This window comes from Protopterus annectens, chromosome 3.part0, assembly GCF_019279795.1.
Source record: "Protopterus annectens isolate FY-2018-M chromosome 3.part0, PAN1.0, whole genome shotgun sequence".
Lineage (NCBI taxonomy): Eukaryota > Metazoa > Chordata > Ceratodontiformes > Protopteridae > Protopterus > Protopterus annectens.
This window is the reverse complement of record NC_056731.1, coordinates 1,322,513,354-1,322,535,381: the sequence shown is the minus strand read 5'-3', so window position 1 is coordinate 1,322,535,381 and position 22,028 is coordinate 1,322,513,354. Positions and strand designations below refer to the sequence as shown.

At 41.2% G+C, this 22,028-nt stretch overlaps 1 protein-coding gene across 1 annotated transcript in view; it reads left to right on the top strand.

The window, feature by feature from the left end:
- LOC122797061 (echinoderm microtubule-associated protein-like 6) overlaps nucleotides 1–22,028 on the top strand; it is a 3,800,753-nt gene that overhangs the window by 1,927,231 nt on the left and 1,851,494 nt on the right. The window contains exon 22 of the mRNA XM_044065838.1: nucleotides 918–1,006. Coding sequence (XP_043921773.1) covers nucleotides 918–1,006 — 89 coding nt within the window. The remainder of the gene's footprint in view (nucleotides 1–917; nucleotides 1,007–22,028) is intronic.

The window sequence follows — 22,028 nt, the reverse complement described above, 5'->3', positions numbered from 1 at the left end:
TATTATCCTAAATTAATTGCTATGTTATATGGGTTGGAGACAGTGGCATTGACAAAAAGGCAGGAGTTTGAGCTTGATGTGGCAGAGTTAAGGATGTTAAGATTTGCACTGGGTGTGACGAGGCTGGACAGGATTAGGAATATGTATATTAGAGGGTCAGCCCAAGTTGGAAGGTTTGGAGACAAAGCCAGAGAGGCAAGATTACGTTGGTTTGGACATGTGCTGAGGAGGGATGCTGAGTATATTGGGAAAAAGATGCTAAGAATGAAGCTACCAGGTAACAGAAAAAGAGGAAGGCCTAAGATAAGGTTTATGGATGTGGTAAGAGAGGACATGCAGGTGGTTGGTGTGACAGAGCAAGATGCAGAAGACAGGAAGAAATGGAAACAGGTGATCCGCTGTGGCGACCCCTAACGGGAACAGCCGAAAGAAGATGATTAATTGCATATGTAATTATTTTGAATTCCTGATTTAATTCTAAGTCATATTAATCCCATCTTTAGATGTTGCTAATAAATTAAATGTATATACTAAGTACTTAACAACTTTAAATGATTGTGAAAAATCTATCATTTTAAGATCCCCTTCAGAAAACCTGTATATCACCTGACAGACCATAGCTCATAAAATTATAAATACTTATCATTACCTTAATAATATTTATAATTCAGTGTTTACATTACGAAGTTTGTAATACTGTATATGTGTAAGTTCTACCTGAGTCTTCTGAAAATGGCCTTGTTCTTGCAGTAGGACTAACCTGATTAAGAAAACATAAGTAAATAAGCAAGCTGAGTCATGTTTACATTTTACCAACTTTTGAAAGATGTTCTGCATTTTTAAATGCTATCAGTTAAGTATTGCATTATCTCAGCCTCTTATGCTATGCTATGCTGAACTTCATTTTACTTGCATAGGGAAATTACTACAAGTCAATACTGGTGCCAAGGAACAGCTATTTTTTGAAGCTCCAAGAGGAAAAAGGCAGACAATTAGGACATCAGAGGTACAAATTACTTTAATTTGTTTCTGTGCATATTTTAAAGTTCTGTTTATTTTAGGACCCTAATGTAGAGAAAATAAAAATTGTCTTGTTGTTTTGTCTCTGCTAACGTATTGCAAAGTGCCTTTGTTTTACATTGTATAAAGTATATTTCCAAAGGAATAGTACCTAAAGTTCACTCACCCATGTCAAGTGTGTAAGATGTAAGAATACACACACACACACACACACACACACACACACACACACACACACACACACACAGTGTGTATCAGGGCTGGCCTTAGTCCATTTGGACCTATTTGGCACAGTAGGGTCCCAATGTGGACTATGGCAGAAGCATTATGTTGTATGTGAGCTACAAGATGTGCCTAAGAGTCACTATAACAAAATGTAGGGTATTTTCCTACCTGTAGTTTTGCTTCTGCAGTAGCTATGAATCTCATAATTTGAAATGACTGCATTTCCTGTCACTCACTGCACTACTGGCTACTGTAATATTTTACTACTGCAGCTTTATGACACTTGTAACACTCACAGTCTTAGCCGCTCACTGTGTCATAGTAGTTAGCTGCTGTTGCTGAGTACTCAACATTCTTTTCAATCCAAAAATGAGGTCAAATTAACTATTTGGTTTTGTGTATCTCTCCAGTTACTGGAAGAAGATAGTAAGACCATATGTATTATGAATATATGGTGACACTGTGTTTTCTTTGGCTTCTCTTCTTGCTTTGAGTATGTGACTATTTCTTAAAGAATATAATTATAGAAAATTAACTGAGGAATAGTCAGTTTCAGACAGTATGAAAGCAAACGCTCGTAAGCACAAACATAACAGGATGAACAGATACTGTGATATGAGGTTACTTCTGATCACTAAGACATATAACAGAATGTTATCATTTCAACAGTCTGGCTAAGAAGCACTTGCTGCAGATATAGATAGGAATAAAATAATGCAATAGAAGGGAAACACGAGGTGTGTAAGTTGAGTGTAAGAAAGCTGAGGTAGATAGAAAAACAATTCCACTTGGCTAAAATAGGAAAATATTAACAGAAATAGTTTGACCCATAAAGGTACTGCAAAGATACCATAGTGGAGGCAGACAGATAGAAACTTTAGGGTAGAAAATTGTTGGGGGCTGTACTGAGGAGGAGTTTTTGTTGGGGGTGGAGTGTTGCAGAAAGCTGAACAAATTGTGAGTTTTGTGTGTTCTGTTTACATCTGTATGGGCTTCCTTAAAGCATTCTGGTTTCTTCCCACCTGACAAAACATGTTGCTTAGTGATTGTCATAAAGTTTTTCAGCATGTAATGCCTCTCTTCCAAGCCTTACTCTTCTAGATTTTGTTGCATATTTGAGGGTCATACATATGTCCTCCCACTGTTTCTTTGTGAATTGCATATCTAATCTCCCTTCCCGATATTCTCTGACCTCTTTTGATTGATTCCTATAGTTATCATGCAATATTTTACATGTTTTACTAATTATCCTTTTTAACGTTAGCTCTTTCTCTATAGTCTGATATCAGTCCCTGATGGGGAAGGCAGTCACTAGACTGCAATCCAAATGTTTTCTTGGCCTCTTCCCATTCTGTTATCGTTCCCTCTCTATTTGTTCCCAATACCTTGGTTCTTTTGTCATCTTCCATCAGTAAATTCCAGCCCCCTCTTGTCTGTTCTCATTAATCCTAATTGCGGTCATCTTTATCAGCAGCATCTCCTTTCTCCATTCCCATGTTGGTTTAGTTTGTCTTATTCTTTCTGCTGCTTTATGAATATGTTATTTATTTATTTATTTTATATCTGTTAACCGGGATAGTCCGACTGGACACAGGTCCATTTTCAGCGGAGGCCTGGGGAGAAAAGCTCCACATGTGGATAGTTACATAAGAGTTAAACAGTAGCAGTTTTATACAGTCACATACAGATACCAGTACAGAATTATAGGATTATATGCATACTTGGAATACATACATACTTAAACTTAACATTGTAGTTTTCTTGTTCAAACTTAGACATTTTTAGTGGTACAAGGCTGAAAAAGGTAGCATGTCATTCAGTAGTACAATACATATGAGAATGAGACTAAGTCTGAAACATTGACTATTTTACAGATAGCCAGGTAGTGAAGAGAGTGGTAAGCTGGTTAGTCAGGGTTGGTACAGAGGCATAGCCATTGACTTTTTAGAAATTTTTTGAGAGATGTTTTAAATTGGTTAATAGTATCGTTTGCTGTAAGTTCGGCAGGGAGCCGATTCCAGATTGTTCCAACAGAGTTGCAAAACAATGAGTCACCTGTTGAGTTTTTAGATTTAACAGTTTTCCCGTATTTTGTCAGAAGACTGGAGAGTTTTTAGGTTACTGTAAGGGGTAATTATATTTTTGAGTATGGGTGTGCTTTTGGGCTGATGGAGGACTTTGTGGGCTATTGTCAATTGATTATACTGGATTTGAGAGGGAAACTCTAGCCAGCCTAGAGATTGTAGGTTAATACGGTGGTGAGTTCTATATGCTGAGCCTGTGGCAAATCTGGCTATGGTGTTGTAGCAGCTATTGAGTTTATTGAGGTCAGATTTACTCAGGTATGTATAGATTGGAGAGGCATAAAGAAGGGTTGAAAGTAAATGTGTTTGGGCAGTAACTGTCCTAGCAGTTGGGGTTAGAAATGCCTTAATTCTATATAGAGATCCTAGCTTTTTGTTGACTGTTTTAATGGTTTTGTCGATGTGAGCGTCAAACTTAAGGTTATTGTCAACAATTGCACCTAATAGTTCTGTATTACTTTCTGGGGAAATTATTGTGCCATTATTAGATGTTATGGTAAATGATGGGAGTGTAGCTTTTTGGGTGGGGGTAAAGAGTAGCAGTTTTGTTTTATTTGGATTCAATAGATGATGCCTGTCAGTGAGCCAGTTTTCTACTACATTGAAAGTATTTTGGGTTAAGGTCTGCAGGTCTAATGGGGAGGTGGCAGAACATATTAGGGTAGAGTAATCTGCATATTGAATGCAGGTTACTTTGGGGATGACTGTATGAAGATCATTAATGAAGATGGAAAATAGGAGAGGTCCTAGTATAGACCCTTGAGGAACTCCAAGGGTGACTGGCAGTAGGGAAGAAAGGCTATCCTCCCATAGCACAGCTTGTTTGTTGTCTGCCACTTAGGTAGGACTGAAACCAGCATATTGCTAGGCTGTCTATGGCAAGAGGTTTTAGTGTTTGAATGAGTAGCTGGTGGTTTACCATATCAAATGCCTTAGACAGGTCAAGGAAGACAGCAGAGGAGGGCGTATTATTATTACGGATTTGATTTATTGTCTGAGAGAAGGATAGAAGGGCTGTGGTGGTACTATGGTGGGGTCTAAATCCATGCTGGAAGGGAGCTAGGAGATTGTGCAAATTGAGGTAATGAAGGAGTTACTTGTGGATACAGTTTTCCATAATTTTAGCCAGAGGGGACAGAATGGCGATGGGCTGGTAATTTGATAGATCAGTGGAGTTACCCCCTTTATGGAGAGGAATTGCATAGGAAATTTTCCAGATAGAGGGGATATGTGCTTCAAGATGGTTCTGTTAATTAATATTGAGATGGGATACACTATTGCATTTGCAGCCTTTTGAAGATATTCAGCTGGGACTAGTTCTGCTGAAAGGGTGGTGGGTTTCAGTTTCTTGATTAAGGATCAGATAAATGCTGTTGGTACAGGTTGAAAGTTAAAGGATGGGTGGGTATTGGATATGGGGTTAATAGGGTCTAGGTTGTTGGGACCTAGTTGGTTGGCAAGGGATTGTATAGTTTCCGTAAAGAAGGTGTTGAAGGTATTGGCAATATTTTCTGGAGGTTTTTGGAGGATAGACGCAGGTGTAGGGCTAGTAGTATTACCTGGATGGAGAAGATTGTTTAAGCTGGACTAAAATTTTTGTGGTCGCTTTTGATGTTTATGTTGCAGGTTACATTAATAGTCTTTTTTGTCTAACATTATAGACTTCTTAGTATCATTTCTTAGCTGTTTATATACTAATTGATCCTTAGGGTTTTTATTGGTTTTCCAAGACAACCAGGCTTTATTTCTATTCATGATTTTTTGTCTAGTTTCCTTGGACAGCCACGGTGCTACTTTTTTCTTTGTTCTGATGGTCCGGGTGGGTGCATGATTGTTAAGGATTGTAAGAAATGTGGAGTTAAAGTGTGATACCGCCTCATCTAGTGGGAGTAGTTTAGTCTATTCCAGTTACATGTTTGAAGTTCTAATTGGAATTTGGTTTGATTGAAGCTCTTATTGTTCCTGATAGTTCTGAAGCTAGGTATTTGAGGGATATCATTTTTTTGTCTAAGTATATATGTTAGGAGGTGATCACTTATTTCCTCAGGTTGGGTGCCTGCCATATACATTTGGGGAGGGTTAGTAATGAGAATCCAGTCTAGTATGCAGTCTTTGTTATTGGGATTACTAGTTCTGGTGGTGGAGGTTATGACTTGGGAGAAACCATATAGAGTTATGTGGGTAGTAGGGAAGTCTGACGCGCAGGTGTTCCAGTCTATATTATAGGTTCATAGGTTGGTACTAGGCTTTTTGCCCTAGGGTCTATCCAAGCCTAGCCATAACAATTCCCTGGATATTTCTTCCCAAAATATTTACTTCTCTGGACCCCTGTCTGGCAGGGTGACTGACATGATCCCCAGGTTGAATTTCCTATCTCCCATCCAGTCATCAAGGTTCCTTTTGAAGAGGGCCAAGGAGGCGCTCTGCTTGACATGTATGGGCAGTCTATTCCAGAGTATGGGGAGTCTCTGGGTCAGGAACCTATCCCTCCAGCATGTTTTGTTCATTGTGATGACAAGGTTTAGATCCCTGGAGCGTGTGGCACTGAGGGATTGGGATTTCTTTAAGTGGAGCATGTCCAACAACTCAGGGTTTGACATGGCCTTGTATGTTAAGCAGAGGTCGCCTCTGAGTAGATGATATGCCACAGAGTATAGCTGGAGTTTTTTTAGATGGTCAGCATATGGCATCTGCTTTAGGTCTGTGATTCTTTTAGTGAGGTATTTCTGTGGCCTTTCCAGCTGTTGCAGATGTCTTGTGAGATACATACCAAATGGGGCATTATACTCTATAATGGGTCTAATGAGGGATGAGTACAGTGGGACAATGACCTCCTTTTTTCTGGATGAAAAGCCCTTAGTGATGAGGTGTGCCACATAGAAGGATTTCCTGACTGTTGTGGCGATGTGGTTATCGAAAGTGAGACCACTGTCCACCTGTGTCCCTAAGTCTCTCATCACACTTTCAATGTTTAGTGTACTGCCACCTATGTGGTAATTCATGGGTACATGTTTTTGTCCGAAGGGGATAACTATACATTTCTTGGCATTAAGCTTGAGCCCATGGCTCTGGCACCAGGCATCTGTTTCTTTAAGGCCCTTTTGTAGAATATCCACATAATTTGGGGATTCAGTAATGGCTCCCAGTTTGCAGTCATCTGCAAACTTTGTTAGCCAGAATCCCTTATTGTTGGCTTGTACTTCAGAGAAGTAGATGCCAAACAAGAGTGGTCCCAGGACTGAACCCTGAGGTACTCCACTTGTCACTTGTCTGAAGCTGGATTTGGAGTCGGCTTCTTTTGCAGTCTGGGTTCTGTCAGTAAGCCAGTTGGCAACCCATCGAGTGACGTAGGGATTTATGCCCAGCTTAGTAAGTTTATCTATGATTCCAGAGTGGGGGATGGTGTCAAAGGCCTTGGCAAGGTCCAGATAGGCTGTCTGGACCGCCTTACCCTTGTCCACAGCTCTGGAGACTGATTTGAAGAAGTCATTCAGATTCAGGAGACAAGATCGGCCCTTCACAAACCCAAACTGGGTGGGATCCAGTGTTTGAAGGTTGCCAATGTCTTTGTTTATAATTCCATGATAGTGCGTTCCATGCCCTTGCAGATCAGGCTTGTCAGACTGATGGGATGGTAGTTCCCGGGATCCAAGGCAGATCCCCCTTGTGGAGTGGGATAACTGTAGCTGTGCGCCACTCGGTGGGCACGAAGACTGAGGTGAGGCTATGATTAAACATGACACTTAGGTGAGGTGCCAGTTCATTTTGTAGTTCATGTAGTACACAGCCTGGGATGTTATCTGGTCCCATGGATGCTGTATTCTTAGCTTTGGAGAGTGCAGTTTCTACCAGTGTGGCCGTGATTACAGGAATTTGGCAGTCTTTTGGTATTGAGATGGGCCCTTTAGGGGGTGAGAGGGGGGTGAAGTTGCCACTAAATCGATCTGTCAGGATATTGGCAATATCCTTGGGATCAGTATATTTAATGCCATTCTGTTGTAGCTCAGAGCAGATCTGAGCATCGCCGTTTAGATTCTTGACATAGCTATAGAACGCCTTGTGGTTGTCTTTGGAATCTTTGGCAATTTTACTTTCGTAACTAGCTTTTGAGGATTTTATGAGGGATCTCAGCTTCTTACTGAGGCTGGCGAGGGAGTTTTTTTGCATCCTGGGATTTTCCTCTTTTCTGCAACAGTTTCTTCCTTCTGTTGTATAGTTTGTTTATAGCAGAGGGTCACCTGATTGTCTTCCTTTTTTTATTGAAGAGCATCTTGGTTCTGTTTGGGATGGCACGATTCATGCACGAGTGGATGTGCTCGTACAGTGCCTTAGTGTAGGATTCTGCAGTCGAACTTTCAGATCCCGTCTGCATGAGTGTGTGAAGTTTGTCACTTTTGACTTCAGTAGCATGAAGTTGGCTTTGTAGAAGTCACCTAAAACAATAGTTTCTTGTGGGTAGTTTATGGACAGCCACTGTAGAATATCTTCAAGGATATTGGTGTTGTTGCCAGGTGGGATAGAAATGCAGCCAATGTTTATAGATTTATGCTGGTTAATTTGTAGTTTTGTAAAGAGTATTTTAGCTTTATCAGCTTGAGGAACTTGTGGAGAGTTGGAAATAGTTACATTAATTGAAGATTTATATAAGACTGCTACCCCGCCTCCCTTCTTTGAGGTGCGGTCCATTCGTATTATATTGTAACCTGGAGGAGTAACTTCATTGTCAGTGGCGGATGGCTTAAGCCAGGTTTCTGTAAGACATAGTATATCTGGGGAGTGTACTGCTAAGAGGGCATGCAGGTAGTGAATTTTATTATTTAGGCTTCTGATGTTTAGGTGGCAGATGAGAGAGGTAGAGGAGATGTTTAAGTTTTGCAGGCTAGAGGGGCTATTATATATTAGGTTGGATGCTTCTGATGGGGATGGTCCTGATTTGGGGTGGATGTCCCCATCCATTGTGAGGTTAATTTGAGAATAGATTATTAGTTTTTGAAGTTTAATAATAGTTTGTAGTAATGTTTAGTTCTAAGGTTAACATAACTGACTCGAATGAGCTGTTGAGTTATTGTAATATGGGAGTTGGAAGGGAGAGGGAGTAGTGGCTGATTAAAGTTATGTGAAAGAGCATGAGTATTGGTCTGTGATCTGGGGTAGTGGGAGCCTGGAAGGGAGAGATGTTCATAAGCTGTGATAAAATATGTAATTATCAGCATGGGTAAAACGTAGTAGGAGGGCTTTGAATTGAAAGGTGGGGTTGAGGCTTGTAGAGGCATTGAAGAGATTTTGCACCTTACAATTGCTTAAGAATGGGGGTGGGAGGGATATTGCATGACTATTGTTATTCTCCTTAAGGATCAGCATCCAAAATCCCATTCTTTCCTTATTTCTTGAATTACCTCCTTGCGCCATCATCTCTTTTCACTTTGAATTGTAGCTTTCTGCTTGTTTTGTATGAGTCTTAACTGTGTAGCTCTAAAGTATCCCTTCAAATCAGGTAATCCTAAACCTCCTTGTTCTACTGGGAGTATCAACTTATCTGTCTTGACTCTTGCCCTCTTCGCCTCCCAAGTAAAAATCCTTCAACTCTTTATTAATTACTGCCCACAACTTCTTCTGTGGTTGACAGAAGTACACCTGACCTGTATATCAAATTAAAGGGACAAAAACATTTTTACTGTGTGTATGTTGCTAGCTATATCAATAGACAAGAGTTCCAATATCTCAGTTTTTGCATTATCTTTTGTTTAGTCTTTTACCACGTATTTTAATCTGCCGTAAATACTTCAGTCTGATGTTGTCCTTTTCATTCTTCCTCATGAATGGGTCTAGTATCTGATCTGTGTATCTAACTTGGCCACATTTACAAGACTTCGGATCCAAATCTCAAAGTTCTCCCTCTACCCATAATGCTCCACTCCATCCCCAACTTCTCAGATCTTGTTTGCTGTCATAGCTGCAAGATGGAAGATCCAGTCTTAAGAGTAAGAGTATCTTTTCTGAATATTTTTTTGGTTAATTCTAGTACTTTTTTCTTCAAATAATTACTTTTAAACGTAGTTCTCTGCCCTCAACTGTTTGCAGGCATTAGGGTTTTTCTCTAATCACTGTTATGTGGCCCTTCTCTTGTACCACTCATGATACTTGACTGACTTTCTATTTCTAAGTTTCTTTGTAAATTTATATATTTCTATTCTGTTCCAAAAAATAGTTTTTGTTATATCTGTTTTAAATTTTCAGGTTAAAATTTACTGTAGCTTGAGTTTTTAACGTTCCAGTTAAACTTGGTGCTATTTGAAAAAAAAAAACATTTTTCTTCCTTTTTAGGGTTTACTGCCTATCTGCTGCCTTCATGTCTGAGAAACCAGTGCAAGAGAAACCTATGGGTTTTAAGAAGTACACTTCTTGTGTGCATAAGATTCCTAATTCTGATGCCCACAAGAAGTGCTTATAAATGTTGAGGCGCAGCCCACCTGGATTTTTCATGTACCATTTGCACAACCTTTAATCCAAGGGCCCTGTTGGATTGTAGAAACAGCCTTATCCTGAAAGTATTACTTCCTGTTGGGGCTCAAACCCTCTCAAAATATTCTCAAGTGGTTTCGGATCCTTGGAAAAGACACCACCCCAAATCTCTGAAAACCTCCTCAGAGCTGGCTGAAAAGTTGCAGAAAATCTGAGATCCAAGGCCTATCGGGCCACCCTCAGATCCTCAACAACCCTCAGATTTGACTGGTTCGGCCCCAGCTACCAGTTCTCCCATTCCGTCTACCTCTTTCTTGGATCAAAGACCCTCAGATCTGACAAGTAGAGGCTGTACACCAGAATTTATATTGGAGCCAGTATCTGCGGCTCTGCCTCCCCATTTGTTTCAAACACCGACAAAGCACTCTAGGCCGGTGTCCATAACTTCATGTAGCTCTTCTAGGAGTTTGACAGAAGCAGACATGGACAGAATAATGCAGAGATTCCTTAGGGCTCAGATTCAGATGGCTGTCTTTACAGCTCCATTTCATACTGGATCCATGAGCTTACCTGCCCAGCCAATACTGTCTTCTTCTCAAATCCAACCTTCTGCTTCGGAGTCCCAGGATCCAAGATCCATGAGAGGTTCAAGGTCGGATCCTAGGAAGCTCCCTTCCTCAACTCTGACTATTTCCCTGACCAGTCCTGCTCTGATGCCTTTAGTTATGAGCTGGTCTCAGATCAGAGAGGTCGGCACCGGGTCCAAGGGATTGTGTTTGGTTCCCACTTTGTCGGTCCTTCCCTTCCCCTTGGTGTCTCAGCCCTGAACAGCTTGGGTCCAATTCTTTCCAGATGGCTGAGTTGGCCCTGACCTCCCTTCTTTGTCTGCTTTGGCTCTGAGGAGGAGGAGGGCAGAGGTTTCCCTGGGTCTGTCAGCCTTTCGGGTAGTAGAAAGGGCTTTCTGTTTGCATAGAGAACCATTCTCTCTTGTATCAGATCCTATCCCTTGCTCCTCATTGGGTCTGAGCTTTGAGCCTGTCATTTCTGCTCCTGAGGGTTACCCAGCTCAGGGAAGCCTCCACACATGTTCCCCAGAGGGATTCCCCCTTTCTTCCAACACCTCTCCAGAGCACCCTGTGGAAGAAGTACCTTGGAAGAGAATGTGCAAGAGGAGGCACATAGACTCCCCTAAGGAGTCTGTCATGGAAGACATCGACTTTGAAGAAGGGGAAGTATTCCCTCTATTGCCTCCTTCAAGGACATCCTGGAAATCCTCAAACAGAAAGGTGGCTGGTCCTCCCAAACTCCTTTTCCTAAGGAATCAGTGTTCCTGGAGGCTTTTGGGACTGGCTCATCTACGTCTTGGGTGACCCTCCCACTGTGGAAGAACCTATTGACCTGGTTTCCCGCTGAGCTTGGAAGGAACTGGACACTGTTAAGCCCATCCCCAACTGCCCCGATAAGTTTTTTGTCTGCCCTTCAGATAGACCTCACTGGAGCAAGGGAATCCCAGTGGATGCCATGGTTGTGGCCACTGCCACTAAGAAGGACCTAGCAGAACTAAGCTCCATTGTCAATCCACTGATCAGGAAGTCCAAAGTGATGGACAGATTTGGAAAGCACATTTATGCCTCAGCCACTTTCTCACTGAGGTCATTAAATTACCTGGCATGTTTTACTCGCATACCTCTCAGCCATACCAAATTCCTTGGTAAATACCGGTTTTGAGGGAAAAATATTGGGTTGCCACAAATTCCCAAGTGGCCCCTTTAATTTCCAAATTTTACAGTTTTTTTTTACATTTTTTTTACTCCTAATGACATTGCGTGCAGTGTGTGCACGATGACATCAGCTTCTGCAGACCAGTCTGCATTTAGGCAGTGCACAGGCACAGCACATCTTTTTTCCCTGGTTCCTCCTTCAGGTAAAAAAATATAAACTTTACTTAACAACGGCAGGAGAAACTGTGCTTAACTAATGAACTTTGTATGTATAACTAACGGCTGCAGGCATTACTGCAGGAGAAATGCTTTACTTAAGGGAGGAGAACTGTGCTTTACTGGCTGCAGGCATTACCATTACTTTTAATTTACTGTGTGTGTGTTACTGGCTGCACCTCTGCAGGCATTACCATTACTTTTAATTTACTTTGTGTGTGTGTGTGTGTGTGTGTGTGTGTGTGTGTGTGTGTGTGTGTGTGTGTGTGTGTGTGTGTGTGTGTGTGTGTGTAAGGAGAACTGTGCTTTGCTGGCTGCAGGCAGGCATTGCCATTACTTTTAATTTACTCTGTGTGTGTGCGGCTGCAAGCATTAAGGCAGGAAAAATGTTTAGTTAAGGGCAGAAGAACTTGTACTTGTCCTTTACTTTTGAGAAACAGCCAGCAGGAGAAAGTGTGCACACTGCACATACTTGACTAATGGCTGTAGGCATTACGGCAGGAGAAACTTTTCCTTTTAATGTGTGCTGTGCATATGCTTAACTTTTATGAGAACTGTGCTTTACTGGCTGCAGGTTAGTTTGCTTGTTTTACATAACAGCAGAACTGTACTTTAGTGTTACTGGCTGCTGCAGGCATTACCATTACTTTTAATTTACATAACGACAGGAGAATTGTGCTTTACTGGCTGCAGGTTAACTTGTTTAACAGCAGGAGGTGTGTGTGTGAATTTACTTGTTTTACATAAAGGCAGAACTTTTGAGAAATGGCCAGCAGGAGAAACTTGACTAATGGCTGCAGGCATTACACCAGGAGAAAATTATCTTTTCATGTGTGCTTAACACTTAACTTTTAGAACTGTGCTTTACTGGCTGCTAGAGAACTGTCATAATGGCTACAGGTTAATTTACTTACGGTAGGAGAAACTTTTCATGTGTGCTGTGATTAATGCTTAACTTTTAGGAGAACTGTGCTTTACTAGCTGCTGTGTTTAACTTTTAGAACTGTCATAACGGCTGCAGGTAATTTACTTGTTTTACATAATATAACGGTAGGAGAACTGTGCTTTAGCTTTACTGACTGCAGGTTAATTTACTTGTTTTGCACATAATGGCAGGAGAACTGTGCTTTAATCAACTTTTAGGAGAACTGTCATAACGGCCGCAGGTTCATTTACTTGTTTTACTGGCTGCAGGTTAGTTTACATGTTTTACTGGCTGCAGGTTAATTTACTTGTTTGTGGGAGAACTATGGTGTGTGTGTATGTGTGTGTCTGTGTGTGTGTGTATGCGTGTGTGTGTGTGTGTGTAGGTGTGTGTGAGTGTGTGTGAAATGCCCCAGTTCGGTGAGTTACCCAGATTCTAACCCTGTACCTTAAGTACAGGTAGCAAGAGCCTAAATTCTCTACCCATACCACCACCACTTGTGATTCAAGGAGTTAACCATGGTTCTCAACTGGCCAAAGTTTTACAAAATGTTTGTCTCATACTTTTGGTCTGTTCCTCTTAAAATTTGTGGTTTTATGGCAAATCAATGAGAAGTGAATTCAGTAAATAATGATAGCCATTTAAGTTTCAGTCTTCTTATCTTTGAAGAATACATGGTAACACAAAACATTTTATTCTAGCAACTTTTCTAAGGTTATACAACCAATGTTTAAAATGTGTCCCTGGTTTTGGGCCTTTGCGCCCCCCCCCCCAATAAATTTTGCCTTTTTGCAGAATTCTTGTGCTGCATAGTTCTTCAGGGGGGAGAGGTTTACTGCTGCTTATGCCAAGTCTGTTTGTGTTTGTTGTTAGTAGCACAACAGATAGAATGCTTGCTTTTGATGCAAAAGGCTATAGGTTCTACTCCCACAGTATGTAGATGGATTGTTAATACTGTACTGTGTTGTACTTTTAAAGGAGGTGAATACTGCAGTCCTGAGAATGTCCTCTTTGGCGGAGATGATTAGTAACTATGAACCTGTTATCAGTTTGCCTTCCATTTTCTATTGCAATATTACAAGCTTATCATTTTTTTGATGTAACATAGGCAATTTATTCCTCAAGGTCAACAGGCACTTTATTTGTAGATGAAACAATGAAATATTAAGTTGTTTGCTACCAGCACCCTCTTCATTAGTTACAGATCTTACAGATCTCTTTAATGTGGAATTATTTAGATGACTTTTACTTCTGCAGAGATTGTGCATATTTACTGATACTGGTGGATTGTAACAGTTTGAGTAGACTTTTATGATGGAAATCTTCTGAATTGGGCAGTTTTGTCATTACTGGTCCATGCATTTTTATTCATTGTTTACTGGAAAAATGTTTAAAATGATAAATTTAAAACACACTCTAACAAGTGTGCTGTATTATACAAGGAAGTTTGAGTAGACTTTTCTGATGGAAGTGTTCTGAATTGAGCAGTTTTGTTATTATTGGTTCATGCATTTTGTTTCACTGCTTACTGGAAAAATGTTAAAAACAATAAATTTAAAATGCACTCTAACAAGTGTGCTGTATTATACAAGGAATGTAGTTTAATACAGTCAGGAAGGTGCATCAAAGAACACATGTATGTTTTGTGTGCAAAGGGCCTATGATTTGAAAACAGTCCAAGAGTAATCTTTATCCGCCACTGGCCAAATGCATTTTCTTTGAATGTGGGTTTCAGTGCTGTTTCAATGAATGAGTTTCAAGGGCAAAGAAGTTTTAATGCTAAGCCTGTTTTCATTGTGAAACTGTATTGCTTTGTTTAGCAGATGTCTATTAGTGTTTGTGCTATAAAATGTAAAATAAAAGTTTTAAATGAAATCCAAGTAATCATCGTAGAAGTAAAGTAGTATGCACATTACATTGTTTATGGTAAATGAGGCGAAATAGCCAAGTAATGGGACTTTGGAATGGCTGCAGGGGGAGGGCTGTGTATGGGGGCCCCATTCGACCATGATTTTGTGAGGAAGGAAGGGCGGCAAACTCAAAGACAGTCCCAGGTGGCACAAACTCAAGGTACGCCACTGACCAGAATGAGTTTTGGAGGTCCTAGCAAACTATAATATTCTTTTGCTAAGATTAGAATATTGCCTACCATTAAATGCCCTACTTTTACCACAAAACCCACATACTGCAAGTCACCAAAAACAAAATCCTAAGGTCCATCATCTTCTCCCTTTCCAGTGAACATCATTGCTACACATTTAAAAAAATGGTTACCATTTACTACAGGGTCTGGGGCCATATTTTGGTTGTCTGTTCTTCAGTTTGTGTTTGAAAGTTGGTATCCCACAATTCCATTGGAGTGGGTGGGGTTACATAATTATGTATGCAAATGTTATTCAGCATACAGATTTGTATCTATTTTTCATGGGCCTTTGTCCAGATGTTTGATGTTTCCAGGTTGAGAGTTGTGTTTACTCGCTTACAGAGAGATTTGATGAAGTAGCTTTCAGACTCTCTCGCTGAGACCATGTTGGCAGAGGATCTCAAGAAGGTTTCTCCTCAACTGGCTACTGTTTTGTCTATTGCCAATTCATCAATGATGCTGATCTCCCATACATCAGACAGTACCTCACAAGCAGCCAGTTCAGGTATAGCCATTAGGACTAGGAGACATGCATGGATGAGGCTATATGACTTTGTGGAACCCTTCAAGATGTCTTTTGTTAATGGCCTCTTTGATGGCTCCTCCTTGCTTGGGCCATCAGTGAAAGACATGCTCACCTGTAGTAAGCAGGTGGGAAAGACCCTGTCTGCCATTGGAATCAAGTTTTCTACCCCTCAACGTTCATTCTCTAGGAACCAATGAGGTGGTAAATAATGTGGTTCCAGAAATCTCAAGGACATTTTCAAGAACATGTGGAGTTACTTTCTCCAGAGGCAGAGAAGGAGGTTTCAATGGCAGATGTCACCTCAGAGGCAGAGGGGATCCAGCACACCAGTGCTTTAGAGTCACCATCTCTGATAGACCCTATCTGTGCTCCTGAATCATTGTCCGCCTATCCATCTCTGGTGGCAATCAGGAGTTCTTTCTCCTTGTACCTGGATGCCTGGAGAAATATCACAAGAAATACATGGGTGATAATAATCATATCCAGAGGTTACTGAATACCCTTTTCCCTTCCACCTCCTGTCCAAAAGAAGAAATTCCCTGATGTTTCACCTATTCAGAGGGAATTCAGAACGCAAGAGATTCAAAAGCTGCTACAAAAAAAAGAGTAATTCAAGAGGTCCCTCCCAAAGAGATAGGATTCGGAACTTACTCATGCTTCTTTTTAGTGCCAGAGAAAACAGGGGATTTGAGACCAATTCTGGATCTAAGTAATTTGAATCTGTATGTAAAGAAGTCGAAGTTCCAATTCAGTCCATCCTACCTCTTCTACACAAGGAAGATCTGATGTCCTCTGTAGATCTCCAGGATGCGTACTATCATATCAAACTAGACTCTTCAGGAGACGCCTGCACTTTCAGCTGGGAGCCAAGCACTACCAATTTAGAGCACTGCCCTTTGAACTCACCACAGACCCCTAGGGTGTTCACCAAATGCTTGGCACTCATGGTAGCTCACCTGAGACTCAAAGGATTCCAGATGTTTCCCTGTTTCTATGATTGACTCATTACTGCCCAAACCAGTCATCAACTTCTACAAGCCAGGGGTTACCTGCTTAAGATTTCCAACTCCCTAGGCATTACAATAAATCTTGCCAACTGAAGCTGATTCCTATACAGATGCTGAAATTTATAGGAACTCAACTGGATACTACTACTCAAGTGGCATCATTACCTCTTCATTGCATCACATCATTGAGAAATCAGGTGCGGGACTTACTGTCTCATCAATCCCCTCTAGCAAAGCTAGTGTTGCAAGCTCTTATGTCAGTGTCAGCTGCCATTCTTGCAGTTCCTTTAGCAAGATTCTTATGTGAATCCTTCAATGGACACTGGCAGTTCAGTGGTCCATTCTTTACCAGCCTCTGTCATTTCCCATAAAACTCACCTCAACTTGCAAGCATCATGTTTGCTGGTGGATTCAGTTAGGCGACCTCTTTCTTGGCAGACTGTTCTCCCTTCCTCCCCCAATAACTACAGTGGCCATGCACACTTCTCAACTGGTTGGGGGCATTTCATGGGAAGGATGGTCCAAAGCATGTGCTCCCCCTCAGAGAACAATTTGAATATCAATGTTTTAGAGATGAAAGCAGTCCTACTAAAGTTGCAAGCCTTTCAGGACATTCTCCCTCTAGGGACAACTGCAATACATACGGACAACATGTCAGAAGTCTGGCACATCAACAAACAAGGAGGAGCCCATTCCTACTCATTGTGCATTGAGGTCAGGAGGGTCTGGGAATGGGTAATCTCTACAGACTGCTTTCTTATTGCAACATACATACCGGGGAAAACCAACACGCTAACAGACAGACTCAGCAGGTCCATCCCAATTCCCCACAAGTGTTCCCTTAATCTAACAGTAACAAATATGATCTTCAGCCACTGTGTCAGCCTTGCTGTGACCTGTTTACCTCTCCCCTCAAAAAAGTGGAGCAAGTACTTCAATCTGATTTATCCCCTGGAGGAGTCACCGAGGGATGCTGTGCTTCACAATTGGACCCCTGGTCTCCTCTATGCTTACCCCCATCTTCTGCTGATCCTGACGTTTCTACAGAACTCAAGCAGGCTGATGAGCTCAGTCATCCTTATTGCCCCCTTCTGGCCTCGACAGGTATGGTTCCCCTTCCTGTGGTCTCACTTGAAATATCCTCCATGGATATTAGAGCCCCACGCAGGATATGTTATCTCATACATCATGAATTCAACATCTCATTCTCCACATCCTCAAACTGACCGTGTGGGTTCTCCACTTCCAGTGATAGTAAGAAAGACAGTCCAGGCTCACTTCCCCAGTTTGTGACATTATCTTGGCCTCCCAGAAGGCCTCCACCAAGAAAGTCTACAGAAGCAAATGGAAAAGGTTTTACATACTGGCTTCCAAGCAGACTATTCCAAAGACATGCATCTGGAGCATTTCTCCCCTGGCCTCCCCTGAAAATAAGCTCTTTCCTAGTAAGACTTTCCAGGTCAACAAATGTTAAATAACTAAATAATTTAAACAAGTACATATTGACCTCTTTTCAGCACCTACTTTGGCTATTCTTCTTTTTGTCACTACTCTTTTTAATGAAGGGGCTAGTTTTTCTACTATTAAACTTCAGTTAGCAGCCATATTCAACTTCCATGCTGGCAATAAATCATTCTCTCTGATATCTTCCAGAGTATGTAAATCTTTCATGAAGGGAATTTTCCTCCTTAGACCTTCACTAAAGGATCCTTCTCCTCCTTGGGATTTGACTGTCGTCCTTCAGGGATTAACTCAGAAAACCTTTGAACCAGTGGACAAATACAACATGAAGTTTCTTTCTTGGAAAACAATCTTTTTGGGTAGCTATCACTTCAGCAAAAAGAATTTATGAATTCCAGGCCTTATCTGCTAGGCCTACCTACATTATTTTCCATACGGATAAGGTGCCCCTCTGAACCAACCCTTCCTTTTTGCGTAAAGTGGCCATGGAGAATAACATTAACCAGTCCATACAATTGCTAGTTTTCTCTCCAAACTTTACTAATAAGGCCAAATATATTTTGCACTTACTTAATGTCCACAGGCAGTTAAGTTTTTATCTTCACAGAACGAAACAGTACAGGAAGTCTAATCAGCTGTTTGTATCCTTTCCTCCTAACTGCTCGGGTCAGGTAGTATCCAAAAATTACTCTGGCTAAACAGATTACTGATTGTATCTCTCTCTGATTTATTCTCAAAAAGGATTGGAGTTGCCATGTCCTTCTAGAACCCATTCCACTAGATCCATAGCTTCTTCATCTGCCTTTTCTTCAAGAACCCCCATTAATGACATTTGCACTGCAACCACTTGGTCAAAGACTCATACCTTTGTTACACATTACAAATTAGACATTGTCTCCAGAAGCAGAGCTTCTTTTTTTAGACACTGCTCCAGCATGTCCTTTCTTGAGGGCCTCCCAAGAGTTACAACCCCCTGACCACCTGTTGGTCTTGGATCTTGCATCTTATACAAAACTGCTGTCTCCTCTTCTAATTTAAGGAATAAAGCTATTCCACTAAGGGGAGCCTTCACCGGGAAAGACATAAGGAAGTATGTCCTAGAGCTCCTGCTGGTTTTAAATAATTGTTTGTATGCTTCTTTCCCAGTGAAATTGTAAAACCCAAAGTCAGCTCAGCCAGTAGCCTGCAACCAACCCCCCCCTCCTCCTCTCAACCAACTGTTCACATATTCCCTGTAATATCCCTAGCAGCTTGCCTCACACTTGAACCTTCAGGCCCTGTAAACAACATTGATAGAAGTACCTGCTGTGGCTATTAGGTGGCCCCATCCTACTAGGGGTTTTCTTTTCTTTTTCCCTCTGTAAACTGCTCATACCTAGCAAACTCTCTTTATCTTACCCTATCTTACTGTTAGCCCCTTTCTACTCCACTACCTCTCTCTACTCTTCTCTGCTACTTTGAGCTTCTACTCTCTCCTACCTCTTGACAACAAATTTACTCATATCCCTTTGCCTTACTATACTTATATCCCATTGCCTTACTTACCTTCATTCTGCGCACTTCACTGATAGTTTTCTCCTGGACGTCTTCTCCTTGGCTCTTCCCTGTTCTTACTACCTCCCTTTCATAGCCCTTCTTCACTTCACAATTACTTCTACCTCCTTACTTCTTTCTTAGATTGTTTACTACTTTCACCTATCTATACCCACTACACCCTCGGATCATTGCTCTTACTACCTCCTCCTGTAATAATCTATTTCCTTTCTCCAGACTGATACTATCACCTCCCTTCCGTTTTCTTTTTCTGCCTGCCTCCTACTCCTCCCCCTCTCCCATCCTATCCCACTTCCTCTCATAACCTATAAATATATCTGCCCAGATTCGCGCCACCTCTCTTCCTTAGATTTCCCTGGCTGCTGTGCGTTCCTGCCTTTGGCGTTCTTTGTGAGTAGCGTGTTTTTTGCTTTCACTTGATGTTGCTTTTTAACTGTGACTTACAGTAACTGTATGTAGCTTTACCTTCATAAACTGTGAATACATTTACTGTTTTTAGCTGCAGTTTTGTGTAGTAGATGGGTTATGGTCGGTCTCACGACTCGCACAGTGCGTAAACAGCTGATTCAGATCAGTGCTTAAACGTGTATGCTCCCACCGCTATTGTGCCCAATTCATATTATAAAAGCAAGTCGTCTACATAAAAGACGGATTTCCTAAACAGGGAATTAGCTAGTTATTCACTCCCTTTCTAGTGCCTCGATATTGCCTCTACCCAGACTTTGGATTTGTAGCCTATGGTCTCTACTAACAGTCAACAGGTTTGTTAACTTGAGCAGTCATAGTAGCGTGCGTAGTTTGTAGAGTGCTCTTATGTGCAGTTACCATACACGCACCTTACCAGCCCCTGATAAGTAAGCCCTTGGCTATTTAAATTTGTCTTTCTACGCTATGTACTACATGCTTTAAGCAGTGTTTATAGCGTGCTCTCTAACAGCCATCCTCTTTGCACCATTGTGTTATGCATTAAGTTTACAACATCCCTTTCTGTATTATTACTCCCTTTAATATGCTGTGCTAATAGTGTTTTTCTTTTCCTCAGTGCCTTACTTCCCTTCATTATACCTGGTGCTAGTAGCCTAATTTTACAGTGGTGCTACACGCGCCATAGCAGCGCTTCATAATTAAGCTTAGTGCTTATATCCTGAGGCGAGAACCACTTAATTTAAAGCATACATTCAGCCCTTTGAACCCACTACAATGCGTGGTGTTAGAACACGCTAGTTTTTAGCGACTTAACACTCGCTTAGGTTATTTTTAAAAAGGTTAAAAAGGTTTAAATGTAAATTTTTAGATTTACAATGCGTGGTGTTAGAACATGCTAGTTTTTAGCGACTCAACACTCGCTTAGGTTATTTTTAATCACATTGTATAATATTACTTTCTCCTCCTCGGGACTCATTTCTGATTTAGCCAACCACGCTTGCTGTTTGCTGTTTAGTGAATAGTACTTTTTCTCTAACGTATAATTAACCTAGTGGTCTATATATCCTTGGTGTTTTCATCTAGTATTTACAGATGGTTTTAAGTGTAACCCCCTAAGCTCAACTGAACCTTACACGCACTTCCTTTAGCTCATGCTGAGACTTATCATAACCCAGCTTATTATAGTCTTATGTGTTAATATTGGTAGTTTAGTCTACCTCTACTGCAGTCTTGACTGGATATCTAGAATTTTAGTGTAATCTTGTTACCATGGCCTTGCTCTAGATGTGGTATTTGTGGTTTCATGACACTCTCTAGTTTGCTCATACATATGTTTTATCTGTTTTAATTTCTGCCATTATGCAGTATATATGATTTTAGTCTGTTTTTGCCTGCACTAACTTCAAATATAACTGCTGTTGGACTTTGAGTTTTTTACATGTAGATGTTAAGTGTAATTTATTGTAGTGCTTTCTCAAGCTTGTGTTTGCTCTATATCTAAATTATCTCCTTTCTATCTCCTTTTCCCAGCCATACAACCCCCTGACCACCTGTTAGTCTTGGATCTTGCATCTTATACAAAACTGCTGTCTCCTCTTCTAATTTAAGGAATAAAGCTATTCCACTAAGGGGAGCCTTCACCTGGAAAGACATAAGGAAGTATGTCCTAGAGCTCCTGTTGGTTTTAAATAATTGTTTGTATGCTTCTTTCCCAGTGAAATTGTAAAACCCAAAGTCAGCTCAGCCAGTAGCCTGCAACCAAACTCCCCCTCCTCCTCTCAACCAACTGTTCACATATTCCCTGTAATATCCCTAGCAGCTTGCCTCATGCTTGAACCCTCAGGCCCTGTAAACAACATTGATAGAAGTACCTGCTGTGGGTATTAGGTGGCCCCATCCTACTAGGGGTTTTCTTTTCTTTTTCCCTCTGTAAACTGCTCATACCTAGCAAAACTCTCTTTATCTTACCCTATCTTACTGTTAGCCCCTTTCTGCTCCACTACCTCTCTCTACTCTTCTCTGCTACTTTGAGCTTCTACTCTCTCCTACCTCTTGACAACAAATTTACTCATATCCCTTTGCCTTACTATACTTATATCCCATTGCCTTACTTACCTTCATTCTGCGCACTTCACTGATAGTTTTTCTCCTGGACCTCTTCTCCTTGGCTCTTCCCGCTCCGTTCACCCTGCGGGCTCACTCCGCTCCCCTCCCTACCCCCAATTCCCACCCACCCCCAGGGGTCCTACCTTTATCTC